The 25,410-nt window shown below is 41.2% G+C and overlaps 1 protein-coding gene across 4 annotated transcripts in view; it reads left to right on the top strand.

Annotated features, from left to right (window-relative positions):
• Positions 1-25,410, top strand: part of gabbr1a (gamma-aminobutyric acid (GABA) B receptor, 1a) — a 76,062-nt gene that overhangs the window by 4,882 nt on the left and 45,770 nt on the right. For 3 of the 4 annotated variants that reach the window (XM_071470595.1, XM_071470596.1, XM_071470594.1), the window contains exons 2-7: positions 2,764-2,850; positions 3,123-3,187; positions 5,437-5,575; positions 10,262-10,447; positions 12,697-12,714; positions 20,247-20,407. In XM_071470595.1, coding sequence (XP_071326696.1) covers positions 2,772-2,850; positions 3,123-3,187; positions 5,437-5,575; positions 10,262-10,447; positions 12,697-12,714; positions 20,247-20,407 — 648 coding nt within the window. In that variant the 5' untranslated portion in view covers positions 2,764-2,771. Of the gene's footprint in view, positions 1-2,763; positions 2,851-3,122; positions 3,188-5,436; positions 5,576-10,261; positions 10,448-12,696; positions 12,715-17,971; positions 18,049-20,246; positions 20,408-25,410 lie in introns of those variants that run through there. The other variant, XM_071470597.1, reaches the window with a different exon arrangement.

Genomic DNA, 25,410 nt, shown 5'->3' with positions numbered 1-25,410 from the left:
GAAGCCGGTGTGAGCAGATGACACGTTATTCTAGGGGCTAGTTTTGAGATCTGCTCATGTGGGGGCTGTCCGGGCTCGGTGGTACACGGTCGGCCTTCCTCTCCAGGCCATCACGGATTCCCTCGTCAACAGCCGACAAGTAACTACCGACAGCATACGGTTGGTGGCACCCTTACTGTGACCCTCACGTCTCAGCAGTTCATGCTCAGCCGTGCACAAAAATGCAGCATCTGAGTGTGTGTGGATGTGTCCCGGGTGGACGGAGTGGCCACTACGTGCCTCTCGACTGGAGCTGGGAGCTGTCTGTGGTGCTGAAATGGACCGGAGCAGCCCTCTCCATTGCAGCTTCCGGCATTACAAACACACAAGGAAGTAGGCAGTGTGTGTGTGTGTGTGTGTGTGTGTGTGTGTGTGTGTGTGTGTGTTTGTGCAGCAGTGACATTAGAGGTGGGATATGAATGTGGATGGAGTGGAGCAATGTGTTTGAGTCGGCTGCAGTGTTTTGGAGCTGTGAAGGCGTTGAAGCCTGGATTGCATGAACAGCTTGAGGCCAGTGGACGGGCCCTGTCCCCTCTGCCTGCTCCCTGCCACTGCAGCCCCGGCGCTGATGGAGTTATAGCTGGCTCTGTGCCTCATACGTGTCACTCTCAGTCACATAGTTTGCTTTTATCCGGCTCAGTGTGTGATGCTGATATTAATGACTCCTGCTGGGCTGTCCTTCTTCCTCCCCCCCCCCCCCCGTTTCTCTCTGTCTCTACTGCCTCCCCTCCCTCCTTCCCACACAGGACAAAAGCACACACTGTACACTGCCAACACACGCAAATACACACACACACACACACCACCAACACCGTCACACACCTAATACACACTCTCTGGTGGTGTCTACCTCCTGCATGCTTCTTGTCAGTGAACTCTAAAAATACACTGGATAATGCTAATGAAGTATCCAGCAGAGTTTGTCTGTCTTCCACAAGCAAGCCTCGCTGCCATCTGTCTCCCTCACTGTGGTGCTTTGCTTTGTTATGTCCCCCCCAACCACCCACCCCACCGCATACACTCACACACACACACACACACACACACACACACACACACCCCACCCCCTTGCTGCCTTGCCTTGTTTATGTTTATGCATGTGTGACAACCCCATAAAGCAACATTTATTATTCAAAACTGCAAATGAGCCGCTATATATAATGTGTTTATCATTGATAAGTCGGTTGTGCATGTGTGTGTGTTTGTGTGTGTGTGTGTGTGTGTTTCCCTGCCTGCCAGTACTCGAGGCGCTGTGGCTCACAGGACTCAAGGGTCTTTTGACTTTTTGCTGCTTAACATAACACACTCATTCTGCACTGATCTGTGAATCTGCACATTCTGGCAGTGTCTTTGTACACATCCAGTCAGGTTTAAGTGATGTAATAACTTGGCCTTACATGGTGACAAGATTGTCTCTTTGCTATTTGTTGACAGGACCAATATATTTATTTATTTAAATGTAAATTCACTCTTCATTTAGAGGGGAACGCCTCTAGTTTCACACTTCAAAGTCTGTTTACAGCTGAAGGACTCCTGCATATGTGGAAAAAAAAAAGTTGTATAAAGGCTTTTGTGGCTCCAGAGGGAGCTGTGTGAAGTCTGGGGGCAGTGGAGTTACCAGACCCCTGTAGCCCCCTCCTCATCCTCGGCTCTGCTTCAAGGCTAAATTAGATGTTACTACCACAACACACCCAAACCTCTGCACGAACTAGGCACTAATGATGCAACTAATGATTATTTTCAATACCAGTTAATCTGCTGATGATTTGTAATAATAGTCTGCTCTGTATAGCGTAAGAAAATAGTGAAAAATGCCTGTTGCAATTTCCTAGAGAAAAAGTCTTATTTTGTCCAACCAACAGTCCAAAACCCAAAGACATTCAGCTGACTGTCACGTATGAGGAAGAAAAGCATCAATTTCAAAGCTCGAACCAGAGAAAGTCTGTCAAAACAGTTGCAGTTGAATTTTCTGTCGATCAACTAATTGATTAATCAGCTAATCGTTGCAGTAGGCACTGGGCGTCGACAAGGAGGAAGAATGCATGGAATGAAAAGGACTATAATTGTAATCAATATATGCTTGATTTTGTCTGAGCTGTCCATTGTGAGTCTGACAAGTTTGCAGTGCTAAATCAGTGATGTGCTCTTTTAATATATCTCAGAGTTTCATTGCCAGTGGGGTGGGATGAGTCATTGTGCCTTAAAAAGCTGTCAACACACCTTTCTGCTTTAAAATCGAAAGCTTTTGTGTCGATGGTCTACAAGCAGTTTTCTACCCCGACATGAAGAAAACTCTAAAGTCTATTGACTCTGCCTTGGTGGGAAATGTTTCTTTGGCCAGCCACTTTTCAACAACTTCACTATCAGGCCTCAAAACCTGAGCTGAAAGCCTTTGAAATGAAGCGAAGCTGGCGATCAAGTGAACCTGAGCTGTCCGCTCTGTACATACAAACAGAAGCTCATCCTGTGTGTGCGCAGGCAGGCAGGTTGAAAAAGGAGCTCATTTTGCCAAAAAGTTGCTGCATCCCTTTCAGAAGGACAGCAGTGAACCAAAAAAAGACTGTATCTGAGGATGAAGGTGTAGCATTAATAGTGTATTTTCTCAGTAACCCTTTTTCTTTTTGCCTCATTTCTGCTTCTGTCTCTCTGTAAAACCCCCAATTTCCCTGTCACATTTTCCTACTTCCTGTTATAACCTCTTTCCCCCCCTTCCTTCTCTTTCAGATCCAGAGATGGCACGGCTATTGTTTCTGATTATTCTCTATTCTCTTCCGTCTCTTGTTGAGCCCATACATAATTCATCAGCTGGAGGTAATTTGTGTGTGCTTGTGACTGGGATTCAGTCTGTGTGTTCGCTGCGTGTGTCTGTTTACAATATGCATTAATGGACACAAGTAACTCCACAGAGATTGCTAAGTAGCCTGAATAAAACACTGTAATTTGTGTAGTGAGGAACGTGTCAGTTAAATTGACAATAGATCATATTGCTGTAATATAGATACATTATCTGCACACAGAGGTTTCCTTCTCTGCTCTTGTCATCTATCTTCCTTCATTCTCCTTCCTCTTCTTCTTTTCTTCAGGCTGTGCCATCATCCGGCCTCCCAGGGATGGAGGGATCCGCTACAGAGGCCTGACCCAAGAACAGGTACAGAAAAGACTGTTAGTGTTAATTACAGCAGCTCACCTGTCAAATCAAACAAGTTAAACCACAGTTAGCTTGAAGATTTTCAAAATAAATAACACAGAATATAGTATATATATTCTATATGCACAAATATTAGGCAGCAAACACTGTAACTGCCAATTGTGTATCAACTGTCACGTAAATATAAAACAATATGTCAGTTTGAGAAATAAAGTGGTGACACTACATCAATAAAAAAGAATAGCTTGTGATTATTATTCATATGATGAGGGATGTTTCAGCTCATGACGTAATGATAATAATATTGACTAATAATGACACTGTCTAAGAAGAGTAGCATCAATAAAAAGTAGGTTGCATTCGTGCATATAAAACAAGACATTTTGGTAAATACATTTATTAGCTTTCTTGTCGAGAGTTTGATGAGAAGATTGATACCAGTCTCACATCTGTACAGTAAGCAGGCAGTTAGCTTATGTTAGCTTAGTGTAAAGGCTGGAAATGGGGGGAAACAGCTAGCCTGGCTTTGCCTAAAGTTAAGAAGATCTGCCCTCCAGTGCCTTTAAAGCTCCCTAATCGACGATGTTATATATGGTATGTGTGGTATTAAACCTCTCATCTCTTGGCACAGCTAAGCAGATTTCACAAAATATCTATCTATTGCCTCGATAAAAGGGACATTTTGTAACTTTGACATGCAATATACAATCAGTTTGTCAAGTCTGGGAAACAAATTCCCTGGTAATGTCATATGGAGACTGCAAATTGTTAATGGAAATCTTTTGTTGGGAACTGAGGCAGCAGAGTTTATAGACATGATCAGTTTGCAATATGGGAAATGTAGGATCCAGAGGTTTTGGAGCTTGGCTCATATTGCTGCACTGATTTGCCCATTCATTCTTCCTTTAAAGGTTCTATAAACAAGATTTTAAACAATAGCAGCAAACAACTGTTTTCTATGTAAAGATAGTGGAGTATGGTGTCCTCAGCAGAGAGTGAAGCCACACCCCCTCTATGAGTTTCTCTCTTAGTGCATGTGCATGTTTGTGCATGTGAGTCCCTCCTGTTAAATCTGGTACTCCCCAGCTTATAAAAACACAGGCACCACCCACATGCCAGATGACAGAGTGCAGTAAGCTGTGTTCAGGTGAAGGCAACCTTCCAGAGATTCCTTTAATAAAGAAACCACATTTTTGTCTAAAAAGGTCCCCGACAAAGAAAGAGACAGAGAACAGACAAACTGGCCATGGGGACTACTGGCTCAGATTCCAGTTGGCAAAACATCCGTAAAGTTTTTACTGGCTGACCGGCTCCATCAGTGTTTTTACAGCTCTGTCAGTATCTGTACTGGCTCCATCAGTGTTGTTCATATAGCCAATAAGTCCAAGGCTGAATTTCTTTCCCAGCCCAACCAAGAGTCAATACTGGTCTAGCTTTACAGAGAGGAGAGGAGTAACTTGATGGCTACATAATGTTACATGTCTGTTTTCATTAGTGACCTGCTGCAGTAGCATGACAACATTAGCTAACTTGCTGTTATCAATATTAAGAATGTGTTCGGCAAATGTCGCTGTTGCTAGCTGGCTAACTACCAGCATCGCTACGGAGCACATCACAGCAATAGCAGCGTGGGCTAATGGTTGTGGCTGGATTGGTTCTTGTTGGCTCTTGTGTAGACGGGGTAACTTTATTTTGTTGTGCTTCTTGTTGTGTGTTTAGTTACAACTTTCACTGGGCCCCAGAACACTGACTGAGAACGCGAAGGAACAAACGCTTCATTGTGGCCAGCGAAGCATTTGTTTCGGTCTGAGATGTTGGTGGTTTAATGCAACATATTGTGGCAGCCATGATCGTTTACAGAACCTTTAACTACTTAACATACATTCAGTGTGAAAGTTCATTCTTGTCATGTCACTCCTCTTGCATGCACACACATACAGTACAGACACACACCTCAACACGAAATTGAAACATAAAGCATGAGCAATCCAGTTTATTTCCCCCCACTCCGAACCAGAGAGAAGGTGTAATTCACTGTGTGACAGCCCATCAATTCAGACAATATTGCCATGAAATGTTCTTCCGAGTGGAGCCTCATTCTCACAGCCATATGGCACCAGTACTGCACTGAGACAGAACGAAGAGGGTCCCTGACTGGATTAGGAAAACAGGTATGAGAGAGCATCCATCACTCCTTAATTACTGTCTCTTCTCCTCCCAATCTCTCTTCGTCTATGTTTCTCTTACAGATCCGCAGTGTGCAGATTCTTCCAGTGGATTATGAGATCGAGTATATCTGCAGAGGAAACCGGGTAATCGTGGGGCCAAAGGTCAGAAAGTGCTTACCCAATGGCACATGGACAGACATGATGCAGCACAGCAGATGTTGTAAGTCCTTTTTGGTCTAATTCTCATCTGTTTTTTTTATCCTGTCTTCCTCTCTTTTTTTTTTATCTCGTTTTCATTTTTCATTTTTCCAGACAGCATCATAATCAGTTCTTACATGTCCTATCTGGTGGAACAACATCAAATTAAAGCCACAAATTACAATAAAATAAAATCTAAGTTGTTTTGACAGCATGTTAGCGCCCTCCTCGTTTACACTACACACAGAGGAAACTGTGAAATACTCTGCAACCTTCACTCTCACTTTTTTCTAAGGATTGCGAACTGAGTTATTTTTATTCTCTACAGTACTAATATGAAAATCCACATTAAAGTAAAGTGATGTAATCGTAAGTGGAGCTCACATGAAATAAAAGCAGCCTTTTACTGTTCTGGCTTCCTACAGGACTTCCCATCATTTTAAAACCTGCACTAACTGATTTTCTGGCCACTTGGAAGCAGCAGGAACAAGCTGTGAACACAACATTGACATATCATCACTTTTTAAGTTGAGATGGTGAATTTTCTGTAAACAGTTTTTTTTTAATTGAGACATCCAGCAGCAACATTACCGGTCATTTGTACTTGTGTTTCTGTCCACTGGATAAAATAATCGCTCTTTCAACTCTGTTTCTGGTCTCCACCAACTCCCGAGGGAAATATCTGGCTCTTTGGCTGCTAATTGCTCCACTGTGTCCAGCACCTAGTCACTCACTGTGTCTGTCTACTGTTTGGTGCTGAGCAGTTAGTCCAAAAATGATGAGCCTGAAAAGCGAAGTTGCACCATGACAGCTAAACAATGAGATGAAACATAAAGATCTTTAAAGCTGATGGGTGTTGATTTGGGTGATGATTGTCTGTAGGTTCAACACTATGAGTGACTGCTTACATATTGTCGAATGGTTTTCATGCTATCATTTAATATATAATAAAAAAAAATCTATTATAGCCACTTTACAGGTCCCATATTTTACACTTTTCTGGTGTGATAATTGATGTTTTGATTTCCATGAAAGATATATTTCTGGTTTTAAGTAATAAAAACCATCTTTGGTAGTTTTATATATCTATTAGGCTTCTCTCTGGAGCTCTAACAAAAACAGGCTGATGAGAAGAGAGGCTCTGAGCTTTTCTTCTGATTGGCTGACTGTTTTCTGAGTGATCAAATAAAAATACAGTATATTTCCTAAAACCTCTTGTTTTTATGTGAGCCATTTGCTGATGAAGCTCATGAGATAAAAAAAGCTAGTAAGTGGACCTTTGAACTGGTATTATTTTGTCACATATTTTGGTTGAATGTTCAGAAATAATTTCGGTGAAATCCTCCGCTTGCTGCACAGGTAATATGTCACCAACCACAGCTTGTAAACATGAATTTGTTGAATTCTGAGCTATGAATATATTTGTTATTTTGCTGTGCCTTGTGCCGTCTGCTTGTATACTCTGAGATATCTGTGTTTGATGAAGGGTTATATAAATACATAAATGCAAACTTATGTGCAATACACCCATGGAGAATAGCTTGGGCAGATGCTTGCTTGGTACAGCTTCGGAGCTCTAATATTTAGATTGTGGTAATGAATAAAGGAGCAAGCTTGCTTAGCGTCCACATGATAGATGTTATGTCCTTTTGTAATTAATATATATATATATTATAGTATTATGATGTTTTGTTGCCTTTACATGGTTAGTGTGGTAAGTGTGTATTCTGCAAACTTTGCTTGCAAACCCAAATTCTGTTATTCCACAGTGAAGCCTGAATTCCTACCTAGATCATGTCTATAGTGCCTCTGCAAATACTGAAAATAAGGCCACCGATCCAATCAAATCCCTGTTATATCTCTGTTTTTGTTCTTTCAGTTCCCATTTAACATTAGTGGAATTTATTTTTCCCAAGAGTGCATTCTCTAAAGCAGTATTTTTTTGTTTTCTCTGGCTTATGTAAGAGCACAAGCTGCAATGTGCAGATTGGAGTTTTATTATGTGCTCACATGCTGGAAGGAAGATTCAACAAACTCGGCAGCTTAACAGAATTATATTCAAGAGCTCGGGCATTTTGTCAAGAATTCAAACCAAGAAGGCAAAGCTTCTGCCTAATTTATTTCTTACAGGTAATTAACATAAAATGGCTCATTAGGCAGTTAAGGTTACATTTTCAGACTTTCTTACTTCAAATTTGTATTACACGGTGCCTGTACTGTATTTGGGTTATGTGCTGGAAAATGTCCAGATGCTTTCCCTTGGTTTATCCAATACCTGAAAGTAACAGGCTACATTAACACAAACATCTAAGAAATAAAGCCCCACAAGAGCTATTAATAATCTCACATGATGAATTAATTTAAACCTCAGCATCAGTCATTGGTTTAGGTAAAACATTTCTAACTTGTTGCTCATTTCTATTATGTTATCTAGTGCTTGCTCAGTTGTTGGAGAAATGTGTTGGGACATTTTAGCAGCAGCAATAACCAGAAACTATTTAAACTACTGTCTTTATTTCGAGGCTTTATTTTGTTATTGTTTTGCTAACAGTGCTCTTCTTTTATCTAACCTGTGAACTATATTGACAAATATCTGCAAAAGTAAAAACATTTTATCTGCTAAACGTGCAAGTATTGTCACTCAGAGTATTTTAGCATGCTGTTAGCATTTCCAGTGAAATTGTGCTAGCATAGCATTTTGGCTTACTAGAGGCTAAGCTAATATCATTAAATTTCAGTTTGCTGCAAATAAATGAGTCCAACAGCGATGTGAGCATTACAGCAAACGTTGTATAGGATTTTGGCTAAGAGAGGAGGATGGCTGCTCGCTATAGCAGCTTCATGTCACCCTTCTCCTACTACTAACCATTTGCTTGCTTAGTTTTAAAGAGGACTGCTGTGTAAAACTCGACCAGAAACTAGCAAGTGTCAAGTGAATCCACTGCATGAGCACAAAACATCACAACCAGGAGGAAATGCAGGGGTGGGGTCATGGGACTGAGGAATCATACTACCAGGTGATTGAGAGCTGAATTGTAGGCATATAATCTACTTGTATGTAGGCTACCATACAATCTATAAATATAGGGCATTATTTTTAATTTAACATATTTAACATATATGGTGTTTGCACAGCAGATGGGAGGGCTAATGAGGGCCGCCTCAGTAATTTGTTTTACAAATTGTAGATGGGAAATATGACTGGCCTAACAAAAAATAAATAAATAAATCCCTCGCAAGATTTTTCTTTCTTTTAATTAATCCCTGTAGAGAGAATAGAGAGGAAGGAGAGGAGGAAGACTGGATAGGAAGAAGAGTGAAAATGAGGCAAGCAATGGAAATCTGATAACCAAAATATTTTATCTAATAGTGCATTATTTATTGTTGAAGGAAACATTAAGAGAGTAAAAAGAGTAAAGTGAGGAGAGTGAAGAATTATGTGGAAAGGTAAAGAGAAGGAAAGGAGGAGACAAGTGAAGAAAAGAGGAAGGGAAAGACTGACAGAGTCAGTGTGAAGGGTCCGAAGAGTGACCCAATTTGATGGGACTGGAAATGTCCCCATTTCAGAAACCTGGTCACCTTAACGTTAAATAAGCAACTTGTAAGTTCTTCCAAAATGTTTGTGATGTTGCACCAAGTAGCTCTTCATTTATGTTTTTATCTGTAATCCCGGAGGCCAGGGACAGAGAAAAGAGGGGTACAATGATCTCCTCCACAGAGGGTAAACACTAAACTTCCTGTTCCAACACTGCATTGCTTTTTTGTTGTCTTTCAGCAAAATACAGTGCGGCTGTTAGAAAAATTTCACTCCTTCCTTTTTTTACTCAGCCGTGTGTTGCTTGGCGTAGAGATTCACTTGTGCCCCACAGAAAATGAACAGTGGTTCTCACCTTCTGTGTGGTGTTCACAGGGCCCGGACCGCATAAGTCACACTGTGGCTTTGAAATGGCTTTGAAGTGAAGTTTACCACTTTTCAGTCGGCCATTTAGATTTTTCATTCTGATTAAAGCTGCACATGTTTTTAACTATGGCTCAAATTACAATGTATAAATTAAAAGGGGTCACTCGTATGGACAATCTCATAAAGTTATCACCTTATTACGCAGCTCTCTCATCAACTTAGTTTTCAGCTGCAGCAGGCAGAACATTTTTAACAAAAAAAAGAAAGAAACCCACTACACACCACCTGTCCAGCACCAAATGCTTAGTGACTAGTTGGTGAGCATAGTGGAGCATTTGGCAGCTGAAGAGCTTGATATTTCCCTCAGGAGTCGGTAGAAACTAAAAATAAAGGGTAATGTTGCTCCGTGGCTGCTGGATGTGCAAATAGTCAGCTGTTTGCTAACACGTTCACTGTATGAACTTTATGATGTGATTTTATATCAGTGTTGTATTCAGAGTGTGTTTCACTGCCACCAAGTTGCCAACACACCAATATCCCTCTTTAAGGTTAGTTAGCTAACCTTGCTAAGCTAGCTTTTGTAAAACTATTGTTATTTCTTCCTCCAAAACACATTTATGTCAACTACATCTCCACTCCCCAGTTATTTCCCTCACCCGTGTGTGTGTTTATTGGTTAGTTGTTTGTGTCTTTGTAAGATTTGGCCTTGGCAGAGGTATGTCTGCTGACTGCCATTCTAGTTACATATTTATCTTCCTATAACTCTCTCTGTCTCGCTCTCTCTCTCGTGCTCCTTCTGATTTTCAGTGCTGCTGTGCCCAAGAGTGTGGACGTCTCTGGAGAACGGCCGGGTGACAGTGAAGCCTCCCGGACCCCCAGTGGAAGGGACAGTGCTCCATTACAGCTGCCATGCTGGCTTCATCCTGGAGGGCAGAAACATCAGCCATTGCACTAAGCTGGGCAAGTGGGATGCACCTAAACCCACCTGCCTCTGTGAGTGCCTCAGCCGTAATGTGACTAAATGAGATTTTACATCAAGCTGCCAGTTACAGTCAAATTAGTAAAATTATGCAGTGGTGGAATTCCATTCACTGCTTATAACTACTCTGTGGTTTGTTAAAAATTATTTATGAGATGATTATGTACTCCTAATGAATACTAAATAGGGGGCTTAAAGTTTTACCTTTTATGATTTAGGCTCAGAGAGCGAAAACAATTAATCCAGTAATATATTCATTTACTGACAATTAATCTGCAACTATTTTTATAAGTTATAAATTGTTTAAGTTTTTGAAGCAAATATACCAATCATAACTTTGGTTCCAGCTTCTCAAATGTGAAGATTAGATGCTTTTCGTCGTCATATATGACACTAAATTAAATGTCTTTGTCAGTATTGGATTTAACAAGTTATTTAACCCTGTAATGCCTGACCCCAGAAATAATGGACAGAAAATTCTGATTTCTTGAATCTGGAACCTTGATTTGGCCCTTTCACAAAATTTGAAAAAAAAAAAATTATTTGCATATAGGTTTTTCCAAATTTTATACACGATTTTACTACATACTAAAATGCAAAAAAATTATGTAATTATAACTTGCTTCAACAGATTAAGTGTTCATGTAAGAATATTACTAAAAATTTCAAAGAAAATGTCACTGGAAAATCGTAAAAATTGCAATTTTCTTGACCTTGATCCAGTGAGTTGGGAACTATCTGAAGGTGGCCAACTTGGATTGTCCCATGTGCTGTGTTTGAATTGTTGTAGTGATAAAGGGATCCACCAGGGGTTGGAAGACAAGTGTCAGATTGGATACAAGAGGGTTTTGAGTGAAGTTTTTACCATAAGGTGATGCAATAGGTCTCAGAAATGCTTGTATCAAATTTGATGCATTTGGCATTATAGGGTTAATGACATCCCCTTGGCCTCTAATAAATTATGATAAGCATTTTTTTTCTATATTTTCTGACATTTAATAGTCTAAAGCAATGTTGAGAAAATAATCAGATAAAATGATAATGAAAATAAGAGTCAGTTGTAGTCCCAGTGAATTTGTGTAGATGCCTAGCTGATTCTTGTTTGGCAGAAATGTTCATTGTAATCAAATAAAAATAACACATTCACTGCCATTTCATCACACTGACGTGGCTCACTTACAGGTTTCGCATTCAGCCTCACAAAAACGGGAACATAGGGCTTTAAAGATGACACATAATTACAAACACCTGTTCTCCCAATGGTCTAGCATGGTTGCTAGGCAATAAATGATCCAGCCAATCAAGAGTGTAATCCACTGAGGCTACTCTGCATTGTTGGCAGAGCAGGCAGGTAAGATGAGCGATGAATGAAAGCGAAAATCGGATGTGCCCTACATGAAGATATACGCAGGATAAGCAGTCACTGAGTGTAATGTGAGAGTGTGAGTGGGTATGTCACTGACACCCAAGAGTTTTCAGCTACAACAGTTGGCACGTCTACCGTCTGAGAGATTTTGTCCAAAGTGCAAATAGTTAGTTAAATTAGTGCAAATAAATGAGGATTTAGGAAAAACACATAGATGAAACAAAGAACTGAAAGAAACGAGATTGCCAACTGGTTATCAGAGAAGTTGGCATGGCAACTAGTAAAGTTGCTATGGGAATGGTGGCATTACAAGGGATGAAAGATGGAATTATCAGCACAGTTGGACTGGGTAGTTGAAAGTAGGCTACTTATTTTATAATGAGTAAAAAAAAAAATAGACGTTTTATAAAAGTTTTTTTGATGAGTAAATACCTACACTGTACTCAGGTACTGTTTAAATCTCTTAAAATATTACTATAAGATTTTGTATGGTAGCTACACCATATAACTATTAGATTTAAAGGTTTTCGGTGTATTCTAATGGTATGCCTGTAAAATATCATAAGATTACGTAACACCTACCACAGTTAGGGACTTCCTGCCAAGTGTTAGTGCTTGCCATAAACCCACAGTTGCATTTCTCAGGAGAACTACAATGATGTGTCACTGCCATCTAGTGGAGGGCAATCATTTGAATTTTGAGATTTACTGCACCAAATCTTACCCAACAGTATCATAAAGGTGAATAATTTCATGAAAAGAAAAAAAAATTGATTAAAGCTTTATTGAATTGCAGAATTAGAATAATCCATTGTGTCTAGTAATTTTTTTTTCCCTCTAAATTGTATTTTTAATCCACTGTTCTTTTCCCCCTATTTTTCCGTTTGCCTGCCAAAGATGACAGAAACTACACAGGTAGGACTTTTTCATTCTTAATATCATGTTCTTGCTGCATAAGATACAGTATCCAAATCCTACTGTTAGTTAGTTTTGTTATTTATGTCATTGTACATACAAGAGCCCAGACCCCATGGACTTATGTGACACTAAAATGTGATGTAGTGAATTATTTGTCAGACATTATTTTTTTTCATATAACATTACATTGCAAAATAAAGAACTGTGTTTTCTTACCCTAGGCTCAACAAATAATATCGGACGCAGACTTCTTCTTTTTTTTTTTTTTTTTTAATGAAAATTCTGCATCCAGAAAAATGTAATTAGAAATGAGGGACATTTTACTCCAGAGTGCAGTTGTTAAATCATTAATCAATGCATGAGATGGACTAAATCTTCAGTCACAGCACATAACAGTCTTTTCTCTTCACTGAGACCAGTAAAAATGTCTGTTGATACAGTCAGTGGTAATGTACCTGAAAGTAACTGTGCACACAAATATCTCTCAGTCAAATCCTGCTCCACTGAAGGCCGTGCAATGCTGTACTGCTGCTGCTGCAATGTATATATTGTCACCACCAGAGGGCAGCAGTGATCTTTGAGAAAGTAGCCAAGCTCGGGCGTGTCTCTGTTTGGGGCAGCCATAGCCTAAAGCACTGACAAGTGGTTGCACTGTAACTGAAGGTTTAAATTCCCACACCAGGTGGAAAAATCTGACCTCCTGAGGAAAAGGAAACTTCCTCAGTGAACAACCTGTCTACTTATAGGTTTCTCTGCTGTGAGAATTTTAGTTCAATTTAATTTCAAGCTGTAAACTCGGTTAAAGAAGTTCACGAAATTAGTTTTCATATATAATGTTTGAACACATACACAAGCTGACAGCATTTCCCCCAGTTCGTCACCAGACATTATACGAGGAACATTATTTTTCTACCCCTGAGTATTTCGCAAAACCTTTTTTTTTTTTATGAGTCAAAGCACTGAGAGAGAAGATAAAGACTATTTAATTTGCTGGTTAGCATCATTACTGAGGTAGCATTTTCATACCAGCTCATCCAAACTAACCCCCTTATGTCTTTAGTTAATTTTAATTCCAAAGTTTTAATGAGAATTGTGTATTCTTATTAGTTTGCTGCTAATCGTTTTTGCTGTGCTCCTGCCCTGGAAGACGAAGAGGGATTCTGAAAAGGGAGAGCACAAGACTAGATTTGGGTCTGTCACCACGCAGGTATAAATAAAATCAGGTGTGAAATATTCTGCTCACTTTCCCCAGTCCTACACGCAGCGCTAGGAGAGCAGCGCATTTCTGTTGCTGTGAGAGTAAAAGTATATGAGTTTGCAGCAGGTCAAGTCTGAAAATGAACTAATGTGCTTAGTCAACCTTCCCTGGGAAAATAAAGGGTCAAAACATCTACGAGTACATCCATTTTATCTGATCCCTGGCAAGGATGATGAATACATTTGTTGCTGTTGCAGGATGGCTCACCCTCTTGCACAGTTATGTCACCACATTAGGAATTGGCCAGATATTGAATCATACACTTGCTACAATCCTTGGAAGGCTCACAACAGTGCACAGTAACTCTAATGAATCAGGCATAAACCTGCGCTATCCTTTCATAAGCCAAACACTCCTGTTCACGGATACACACACTGTCCATGCACACATTCACACTTGCCTGCGCTCACACAGCATAAGACACTGAGCTCGATATATATATATATGGTTTTATGTAAGTAATCCCATGAGTTGCTGATAAAAAACTTTCCAAATGTCATGGACAGACTTGACAAACACATAATTAACAAAGCGGCAGAGAACACTGTTTCCACAAATAGAAATTTCCATCTACTGTCTCAATACTGACCTCCTTCTGGCTCCGCTCCCTCTCTCTCTCCACTCCATGTGCCATCACCACCCACTTACTGCCTCCTCAGCGGGAGAAAGGTTAATACCCTGCTCCTGTCTGTGTCTGCTGCTCTACCCTGTGTGTGTGCGTGCATGCGTGTGTGTGTGCGTGCACATATATGCACTAGGATTGCATCCAAGTACAGTATAATAAAACATAGGTACACAATGAGCTCAAGCTATTCAGCAAACAGCCAGGACAAATAGCTTCTATCCAAATTCTGCAGCCACTCCAGACTTCACATCTACTAACAGGCATTAAAACATGTTTTTGTCTTTTTGTGCAGATAATTGTCACCCAGCACCTTTCTGGATGTGCGTGTGCCTCCTGATGACTGCCTAACTAGAGCTGAAAGGATTAGTCAATTAATCTATCAGTCGGTCTATAGAAAAATAATCATCAATCACTATTTTGATAATTGAGTAATTGTTTCAGTCAATTATTTGGCAAATATAATGAAACAATGCCAATTATTCTCTGATCCCAGCCTCTTAAACTAGAGGATAGCAGGTCATATATAATTGTAAACAAAATATTTGGAGTTTTTGGACTTTTGGATGAACAAAACAAAGACATTTGAACACATCATGTTCAGCTCTGCAAAGCTGCATTTGACAGTTTTCTGATTAATCAATTAGTTGAATAAATAATCAGCTGATTAATCAGCAATGAAAGTTATCAGTTGTCTAATATATATAGTTACATTTTTAAAAAAAAGTAATTTAATAAAAATTTAAAAATGATCAGCAAATGTTGCTCAAACAAAAATAGAAACTTTATTTGATGGGGACTATTTTCAGCGGTGAATTAATACGTGTTTGGTGCACGAGGGAGGCTTTACAGCAGCAGGACAGTGGACGTGGGATTGAGTCAAAATAAACCACAATGCCCATGGTCCTTGTAATCAAGGCGCATGGAGGCTCACTGATGTGTTTTTAATAGTTTTCTGACAACAATGGTGGTCTGTAGCACAGAGGGATAAGCTATTTACTTTGAAGTGGGATCAGTCCATTGTTGGTTTTGGACTTGTGACTCATGGGATTTGTTGAAAATAAGAAAATATACTATGTGTCAGCACCTTTATCCTTTAGAAGATGGGTTGCATCACTGGGATTTTAGCTTGGCATGTATGTTATCTGTACAGTATCACCAGGTGTCAAAACATACATTAAGTAAGTTCTGTCAGAGTCTCGCCCCAAAAAGTTAAGCTGAGAATTTGTGAATTTGAGCCTTGTACGTGACAGTACTTTTTAAAGCTGATGAACACTGATGGATGATAGTGATTTTAGCAGATTCCTTTTTTCAAAATAAAAACACACAACATTGATCCAAAGTTATGCCCTTGTGGCAGGGAACTTATTCTTAACAGACTTCCCTCCACCCTGATACTCAAACATGATGTATTATTCTAATAACTGCGATGCTGCAGAGTATTGGAAGCATGGTAGTGAGGAGTGTGCTGCTGCAGGACAAATTATGTAATGATGATACTGTATCTAAGTTGGTGGTTTTACAGCCCGTATTTTCCAGCATACTGGCCAACATTTATGCTCTTAATAAATCCTCATTCCAATATCAGCAAATAATTCTGACCCTTCAGTGTATGAGTGTGAGTTTTCACCGTGCCCCTAACTGGTGCAACAGGCAAACTTAAGCAACCTAGAGTCTGATCCCTGCACAAAGAAACAGTATATGACTGTAACCATCAGCCTTGTGGAAAAACCTTACATCCACAAAACACCAGCGTCTTGGGAACCACAACAGCCTGATTGATTTTACACAATATATCTTGCTAGAGCATTTTTTTTTTTTTTTTACAATGATTTGTACTGCTCCCTGAATAAAATGCATTCTGCAGGTGGAGGACAACGTAAGCTGGCAATTTTGTCAAAAAGGGAACATTCAAAACAGTATTTTGCCCACTATCGCCTCTGCCAGGAGGAAAACAGCCCATTATCGTGAAGGATGCCCAGTGTACAAACTGCAGACGCAACACAGATACACGGTACACGGTCCTCATTAAAGAGGCTCAGCAACACGTTACAACACTCATGTCTCCATTGCATCTTGTTCCAGGCTGCGCAACAGCTAATGTCTTCTCTGAATGTGGCACCGGCTACCATGGGGGTTGTAAACACTGCACTGCCCGATGCCCGGGTTGGCTGCGGGCTTATGGAGCACAACAGCAGATACTACTGTAAAGTTCACGGCTGAATAATTGATACAGCTTTGGATGGGTCACTGGGTGGCGACGAGGATGAGGAGGTGGAAGTTGAAGGCAAACACCAGCGGATGATCACTACACTCACCTCAGCCTGAGAGGGCTTGTTAGCAGCTGGATCTGAATAGCTCTCCGCTACATGGAGATATCCGGATAATGAGTTTTGGGTAATGAACCAGGGTTATATAATAGTCATATTCCATCGCCTAACTACAGAGGGTTTTTAATTTAGACTGGAGAAATAATGGTCTTCTTCTCAATTGCTGCAATAAGTAATTTCCAAAAGGGAACTTCTAACACTAACGTTACATTGCGATTAAACGGCAAAAAACATGAGCATGAAATGAAATAAAAGTGTAGTCAATGAAAATGGCAAAAGGTTTTGTCACCACCTCAATGAGTTTCCACTTCTCCCTTAGATAACGAGCTGTTACATTCCTCAAAGGATCGAGTGATATCAAATGATGGTGGCAGACGTACCCCCCCCCCCAAAAAAAAAAGATCACTGTATGATCACTACAAAGGCTTAAAGGCCACTGTGCCTGACTGTATGGGTGTAGGTGTTTATGTATGCGCATGTCTATGCGTGAAAAGGTGTGTGCGTGATTGCGCGTCCCTGTGCGTCACTGTGCGGTGAGCAGAGGGTTCTTGCAGCAGGTGTGCAGAGTCTCCCCCGTCCACCTTAACTGCATCACGGTCTGTGCTCCTCTCACACTGAGATGATGGCCGTGATTGATGCCACCTGCCACATTTTTTTCGCTGATTTCTCGAAGCAGCTTATGTGGCGTTTTATAGTCTTGGCTGTGTGTGTGTGTGTGTGTGTGTGTGTGTGGGGGGGGGGGGGGGGCGATGAAACGGTCTATGAATTAGCAAAGGTGGTTACAGAGCAGAGTTACACATTGCTCTTGTGTGGTAGCATCTGCAGGTCAAACAGCACTGAGGCATTTAGGTCAAACTCAGGCTACATCTGGTAGAAATGTGAACAGTCCTTGAACGGTCTCAATAATCGCAGCAGCTCTGTGGATGGAGATGTTGGTCTGCCAGTAGCTTGGTTCACCACTTTGGTCCAGACTAAAGTAGCCTACCTGAACAACTATTGGATGGATCGCCAATATAAACAGAGATTCATGGCTCTTTAGCATCGTTGATTGCCACAAAATTAGGCACAGAAGTTCATGTTGCCCTCAGGATGAATGAGTCTTCATCTCATGCCATCATCAGGTTTCTTTATACCTTACATATTACATACTAGCTTGACATAGCCTGATGTTTAACATTGCATTAGTGAAACATGATTGCTGCACTCACCCTACTGTCATTGTGTGTATTGTTTTATGGTTCATTTTGTGCACAGATACATTGCTTCTTACTCTACCACCCCACTGGTTTGTCTTACACATACTCTGTGCAGTGAGTGCAATGCAAATAATTACATCTCATCTAATATACTGGCAACTATTCTGCAAAGTGACTAATTGTACATGTTCATTTCAAAGCAAAAACACCAAACATCACCTCTCTGAGCTCACTACTTGTGAAGATTTGCTGGTTTTCTTTGTTTCTTGATGTGAAAACTGAATATCTTGAATTTGAATTTTGAAACAAAAAAAAAACCAAAACAATTTAATGATACCACCTTGGGTTTTAATATTCTAAAGCCCAAGGTGATGGCATTTTTCAGTGTTGCTATTTTCTGACATTTAAAGGCAAAACAATTAACAGATTAACAGAAAAAAGTCATGGGCTGATTTGATTTTTTTTTTTAAAAGCCTGTTGCAGCTCTACATTCAAATACACATTAAAATGTGGTCATTGAATTGAAGCAGTAGTTAATTAAAAAGCAGTAGTTTACTAAAAATCTAAAAAATAAAAACATTTATTCTTCAAAAGAATTCAGTTGTAATTCTGAGACATGCACCAAGCTGTAGTTGAACATTAGTGTTTAGCAACTTTTAGTGGAACTGAATGGTGAGAATATGTGAGCACATTCTGTTATCGCTTTTAAAAAATGTGAAACTCCAATTGAATTCTGAGCAAATCTTAATTGAAAGCTAATCAAATACTGTAGAGTCAATGATGTGGTGGTTTTCATTTTCAGCATATAGATGAACCCTGTGCCGACACCTGCTGATAAATGTGTGCGTATAGTTGGAGAGAGCGGGTTTTGACTCTGAGGGTGTTTACTTAGTTCTTTAAATCGGCGTTTAACGTATCGAGGCCACATGGCCGGAGATTGGAGATTGGATCGGAGATTGATTAGAGAAGTGGAAGCAGCAAGAGATGGAGAAAGCAGCGAAACGCGAAGAAGGAAATGTGACAAAATGAGGTTGTGGGATGGATGAACTGTTTAAGTTGAGCTCAGCGTGTAACTCATTACAAAATCTTTGAGGAGATTTAGCCCTGGGCTCTCTCTCTCTCTCTCTCTCTCTCTCTCAGTATACATTTCAGACTCGTCCTGACTCACTCTCTCTCCTCTCCTCCTCTCTCTCCCTCTCTCTCTCTCTCTCACTCAGCCAGCCGGTGCTGCAGTGGATCAGTCGCAGAGCTCTGGCGCGCCTGTTTTTTCCGCGGCACATCGGTTCATCTGTTGGAATACGGCTGCGTTAGAGGAGGGAGAAGTAGCCTGCTATTTCTGCTGCTTCAGCTCTCACTTCCCGCTCCATGCTTTGGTGTTTTTTTTTTTTTTTAATTTAATTTTTTTTAGCTGCAGCGCACAATCCACACTCAGCCCCCTCCTCCCTCCCCTCCACGTTTGACGTGTTCGGCGCGGACTCCAGTGTCAATTTCGCGCGTCGCTTTTGCGTAAAAGTCGTGAGTGGGGGGGGGACGCGCTGTCCAGTATCCGATATTGATGATTGATTGCGAGCAGGAAGCGAAGCCTGCGTTTAGTCGCAACAGTTGTGCGGACTTGCACAGAAATGTGCTGGACTGCAGGACCGAGGTTCGCTTGAAACTTGACTCCGGAGCATCTCGGCGACGAGCGACACCGCGTCCTCACATGAGCTCTGCGAAGCGGAGACTCCGCTGTGTGTTTGACTTTGTCCCGACAATATCCAGCACGCCCATGTATAATTAACCACGCATTATGCAAAAAAATTTTTTTTTTTTTTTTTTTTACTAAACACTCGCAATGAAAAGTAAATAGTTGGTTTGCACAGCATCTGCGAAGCGCAACATCATTTACCCAAACTCCAAAGCAGCCGGACACGTGTTGAGTTCACTTCAGTTTTAGTTGCAAAATAAATTCGCACCTGAAATAACCTTCGCGCCCGCTGCGGCACCGGGGGCCAGCTGACCTCGGTTCAGCTCACCTTGAACCATGCTGGTGACGAGCAGAGGTCCTCCGCGGTGGAGAAATGCGATGTTCCTCCGGGCATCTCTCACCGTCCTTCTCCTCCTCTGGCCACGGCCGTCCGCAGGCAAGAAGAAGCTGTACATCGGAGCGCTGTTCCCCATGAGCGGAGGCTGGCCGGGCGGGCAGGCGTGCATGCCCTCCGCTCAGATGGCCCTGGACCTGGTGAACAACAGGAGCGACATCCTGCCGGACTACGAGCTGGAGCTCATCCACTACGACAGCATGGTGAGTGCATGTGGAGGAGAGTGAGAGGAGGTGTCAGTGTGTGAGGGGATCTAACGACCTGCCTCTCAAACCATCAGGAGGAGTAACTGACTTCAGTCATTTTGTGTGCTGCGGGCTGTGTCACTTGTCATCACTCTGGTGGTTTAATCCGGATGTTTCCTCTTGCAACCAACAACATTCCCAGACTTTATGGAGTCTGTTTTATTATTAGCATAGTTTTCTCAAGAGTCACGGTAGGCATTGGAAATGTTAGTCGGTCAAGCCAACAGGACATTTTAGCCTTTTTTTTTTTTTTTTTTTTTTTTTTTAGAAACACCTGTCTTTTTTTTTTCCCGAGCTACAGATCTCAAAGAAGAGCTTTCATGAAAGGACACTCCGCTGATAACTAGCCCTGACGGCCCCACTCTGCTTAACAAAGGGGGCTGCCACACCATGCACAGTGCTGGTTTGTGCTAAGTGAACAAACACACCTCCTGCTTGTTGCTCATCAATCATTAATCATGGTGGTATTTTTAAATGTCAGCATTATCAACCACTTTAAATCCAATATCCGCCCCCCCAACTGGTTTCATTTCCCCCCGCTGCCCCAGTTTACCACCCACAACACTCCCATACACTTTAATCACAAAGCACATTATTTATCTTTGTAATGAAATTGTTTTATTTGCGCCTTGTTGCTGCACGTCCTTATTGTTATTCTGAAAGTTTCTCCCCAAAAGGAACCATTTTTCTCAACAGAGGGATGAGTAGAGACACGAAAACAATTACTGGATATCCCTCCCTGTCCCCTCTCTTGAGGGTTGTTATCAATCATGCTGCAGGACAGATGCCTGGAGAGAGGCAGGGGCACCAAACAGTTAACTGTACTGGGACTGGTTAGAAATTTGCTACGAGCTTTATTCTGATTGGTGTACAAGGCTCTGCATTGGAATCCTGTTAAACAGAATAGCAGGGAGAGAGAGTGCGTGTATGTGTGTATATGTGTGTGTAAGTGTGTGTGTGTGTGTGAGAAAGAGAGAGAGAGAGAGAGAGAGAGGGAGAGTTGGCATGGCAACACAGTTACTCTTGAAGCACACCACAGAAACAAATAAGGTTTCAGCTCTGTGAAAATATGTGTGCAAATTCATACGCTGAATGTATGCAGAGCTGATAGTACAATGCATGCTTATTCATATTCTGTTATACATACACCTTGTTCTTTGCAATCAAATGCTAAACAGATCAAATGTGTGTGTGTGTGTGTGTGTGTGTGTGTGCATCCTCTGATTACAAGTGTAGTGAAGCAGGCAGCTGCAGATGTAGCTGCCATAAACATAAAGATAAAGCAATAGCATGAACAGATTTCATAGGGATTGGGAAACATCACTCCTCGTGCTTCAGGAGTCACTGGCGCCTCCGGCTCGAGAAATAGATGCAGATCCTTTTGAATAGAACATCTCAAAGAGGCTGGTATAAACATTGTCTGAGTGATGCTGATTAATTCCTTGAATTAAGTCAAGGTGGGGGGGTTTATTGCTCCTGCTTTGGGTACAGTGTGTTTGGAATGAGGCTTTTACCCTCTGATTGCAAACGTTTTTCACCCGGCTGGAATAGTAATGAGGATCTTACCCTCTGAGAGGCAGAAAAGCAATTATAAGAAAAGGGATTAATTAGCTATGATATTTAGATCCAGTTATTATGACTTGTTTGGTCAAGGAGCAGATCTCCACCTTGTGAGCACAAGCCTTTGTTTAACCATGAGATTAAGACAAGGGTGTAACTGGCCCTTTGTTTGCTTGCATTTTAAAACCAAGGCTGGAGAAGTGTAATTATGCATCAGACTCTTTTGACCTGAATTCGTTATCATGATGAGGAACTTTTATCGCGTCTTTTAAGTCAAACAGCAGCGTTGAATGTGAGGCATGCATTAAAGTTTGACTTGGATTTGGCAAACAGGTGCCTAAACACACGCCAGTTTGTGACCACTAGGGTTGGGAGTATCAAGCGTGTCCTCAGCTTGTTCAACATCATACAATATTCATGAAGCTCAACACTTAATCCCAGCCTGTCCTTTTAATGGATGCAGATACCCTGTGGTAGCAGACGACTTGTTTCTCTGGCTATCCTGGCGACAGCATCAGACTATTTACAGCCTTCTGAGATCTACACACACACACACATGGACGGACACGCACACAGACACACACATTCAGTACGTGCAGACACACACACACACACACACACACACACACACACACACACACACACACACACACACACACACACTCTCCGCGCAGGCCGTTGCCATGGATATATCAAAGCGGAGACTGCAAACTTTGATCAATTATTAACAGTGATAGGAGTGAGACAGTGGGGATACAGAGAAATGGTGAACCAAGGTGCTTCCCTCACTTCCGCCCTTCATTTTAATTGGCAGCCGTGACACAATTTCCCATCCACTGTGGCGTAACCCGTATTCATCACTGGTCCTCATGCATGTCCGTTGGCATACAAGCCTGGCGTGGGGTGCCAGATGTAATTATGAGGAAATTAGGAGATGTAGCTGCACGCGCTTTGAGATTCAACGCATAGGCTGTCCCCCAGACCCTTATCTTATCCCCTTGTCACACTTAAAAAAAAAAAAAAAAAAAAATGTAACCTGGAGCATAATTACAGAGCGTATCATGACAAGCCAGTGGCGCCTCCCGTTCTTCTCAGCCCAGGGAACCTTCAGTCTCTGTCAAAGGTTCTCGCAGGCTGGGTTTGACTGATTGGAAATCCTTCATCGGCATGTTAACATCGGCACTGATATTAGCTCAGGGAATTTCAGCACCAAGGGCAGCGACAGAAGTGCCGGTGCTATATCATATATGTATGTGTAGCTGTATGAGTGTACTTTTATGGCTGTGTACACACACTTGCACTAATCTGTGTGTGTGTGTGTGTGTCAGTAAATGTGAATGTGTACGTGAAGGGCATTAGGGCCGTCAATCCAGGCGCTCTCATGGGCCAAGGAGGGCTGGGAATGAAAGTGGAAATGGTGATGACCCCAGAGGGTTGTAGAAGAGAGACCTCCAAGAATAGCAGAGATTCCTCAGCCTTTATTGCATACCTGCCAACACCCCTGTTTTCTCTCTCTCTTTTTTTTTTTTTCACAAGGGAGTCTGTGTGCTTTTACATCTCCTACAGCATCGTGTTCCCATTTTGTTACAAAAGGTTGCATTTCTTATGCTCATTGAAAACACTGAACGTTTGAAAGGTTCAATTATAGAGTCAGATGCTGTTTTGCAGTTGTGTTCAAGAATAGACCCCCTTCATTATATACCTTTACAGCCTGTTAACCTCCTCATATTAGCTTCACTGTGGATGGAAAAAGCATTAGCGAGCGAAACAGATAAATTATTCCTTGAAAAAGACTAAAGTCAACCTCAAACTTTTCCTTCTCTGTTTGCTCTTACATTAAAAAGAAGGCTTTTAATATCAGAATTGAAGCTTTATTTAGCTTTAAATTTCACACATCACATTCGAACATCTAAGGGACCCTTATTTTATATGGGATGATTAAGACATGTTTGAGCTTTTAAAAGTGATGTTTGTCCACTTGTGATCGGCACCAGTGAAACACCCAATAAAAGTGTTTTTCTCACTCATGCATGCCATTATATTTTCCTAGCAAACAACTTCCCCTTTTTTTTTTTAATTGAAGCTCAGCAGCCAAGCCTGCTACGCTAACTGCATTCAAACTGTGGCCATATCTTGACAGCACCTCTGTTAAAACCAGGGAGTCTCCACAAACCTGAGACAAAGCAACCAACTTTCAGAAGGTTCTACCTGCATGGCCCAGGGCAATTCATCTGTGCTTCATTTTATAGTATTAGGCAAAATATTAAATGTACACAAAAAATACAGATATGTACAGAGTCTGAGAGGTTTTATAGAGGAAGAAAAATAGTAATTAATATGCACAAGTTATTAATTTGAGAGCACAAAATTATTAAATCAGGAGCATAAATTAGTTTGTTTTTTGTCTTTCTCTAAACATAATGAGTTAAGTTCTCCTGCTCAAAGCCTTGCATCTTGTAAGATATTTTTTGAAGGTGACCTGTTGCAGAGCCGACATTAGCATTAATTAACTGTTTATTCACCGGTCAGAATCAAACTCCAGCATCAAACTCCATTACTTTACTCACCAACAGCTGTCTCCAGTGGTGGAAAGCTTCTATTTCTCTTACTCCTAGTGTTCTACTGAAGTTAGCATGCTAACCAGCTAGCTCAGGTCCAGTTGGACCATCTTGTCACTTTCCGATACCAAGCTAACATTTTATTATTTCTTTACTTTTACCTCCTCTACATTGTGTTACATGACACACGTGAATCCTACACTGCTGCCGGCTTTGTCCCAATTCAAAATATATATAACTTTGTAAAATATTTTGTCTGACGGTTAGAGGATATGTAGAAACATAGTTTTGACTAAACACGTCGAGGGATAATAGCTCATTGCCCTGTTTGAATATTTTAATAACCTCTACAAGGTCAGAATCAGCAATTTTTAATCTAATTTCTACACGTTAAGAGCATCGAGTAATTAGGGAAAATTATTAAAACAAGATGTTTTTAAAAACTGATGATGTTGGGTGGCAATGATAGATTGATTAAATAATTCAAAGATAATCAGCGCAGGCAGTGAAGTACCACTCATCAGGGTAAAGTTAAAACGCTGGAACACAAGAGAGCTAACAAGCTTCTTCCCAGCGTGCCGCCAGCCGGCAGCCACAGTGACAAAGAACACAAATAACCTTCGGGAAAGACAGTGTTTAAAAAGGTCTGTGCGTCAATCTGCATCTCCCTCAAATGTAGATAAGACAGCAGTTCGTTTTAGGAGGAAAAAGCAGCCGTGAGCCGTGGACGCAGGTTTCAGGCTCGTAACCAGGTGAACACTGCAGCTGCTGACTTTACCCAGAAGCACCAGTGAGGAGGAAGCGACCTGTGAAATCAGCTGGCGTAGTGATTGATTGGGAGGA

Source organism: Trachinotus anak, unplaced genomic scaffold (genome assembly GCF_046630095.1).
Source record: "Trachinotus anak isolate AG129_WGS33_773 ecotype Australia unplaced genomic scaffold, CSIRO_AGI_Tana_v1 ptg000032l, whole genome shotgun sequence".
Taxonomy (NCBI): domain Eukaryota; kingdom Metazoa; phylum Chordata; class Actinopteri; order Carangiformes; family Carangidae; genus Trachinotus; species Trachinotus anak.
The sequence above is the reverse complement of the archived record's forward strand: the minus strand, read 5'-3'. Positions and strand labels throughout refer to the sequence as shown.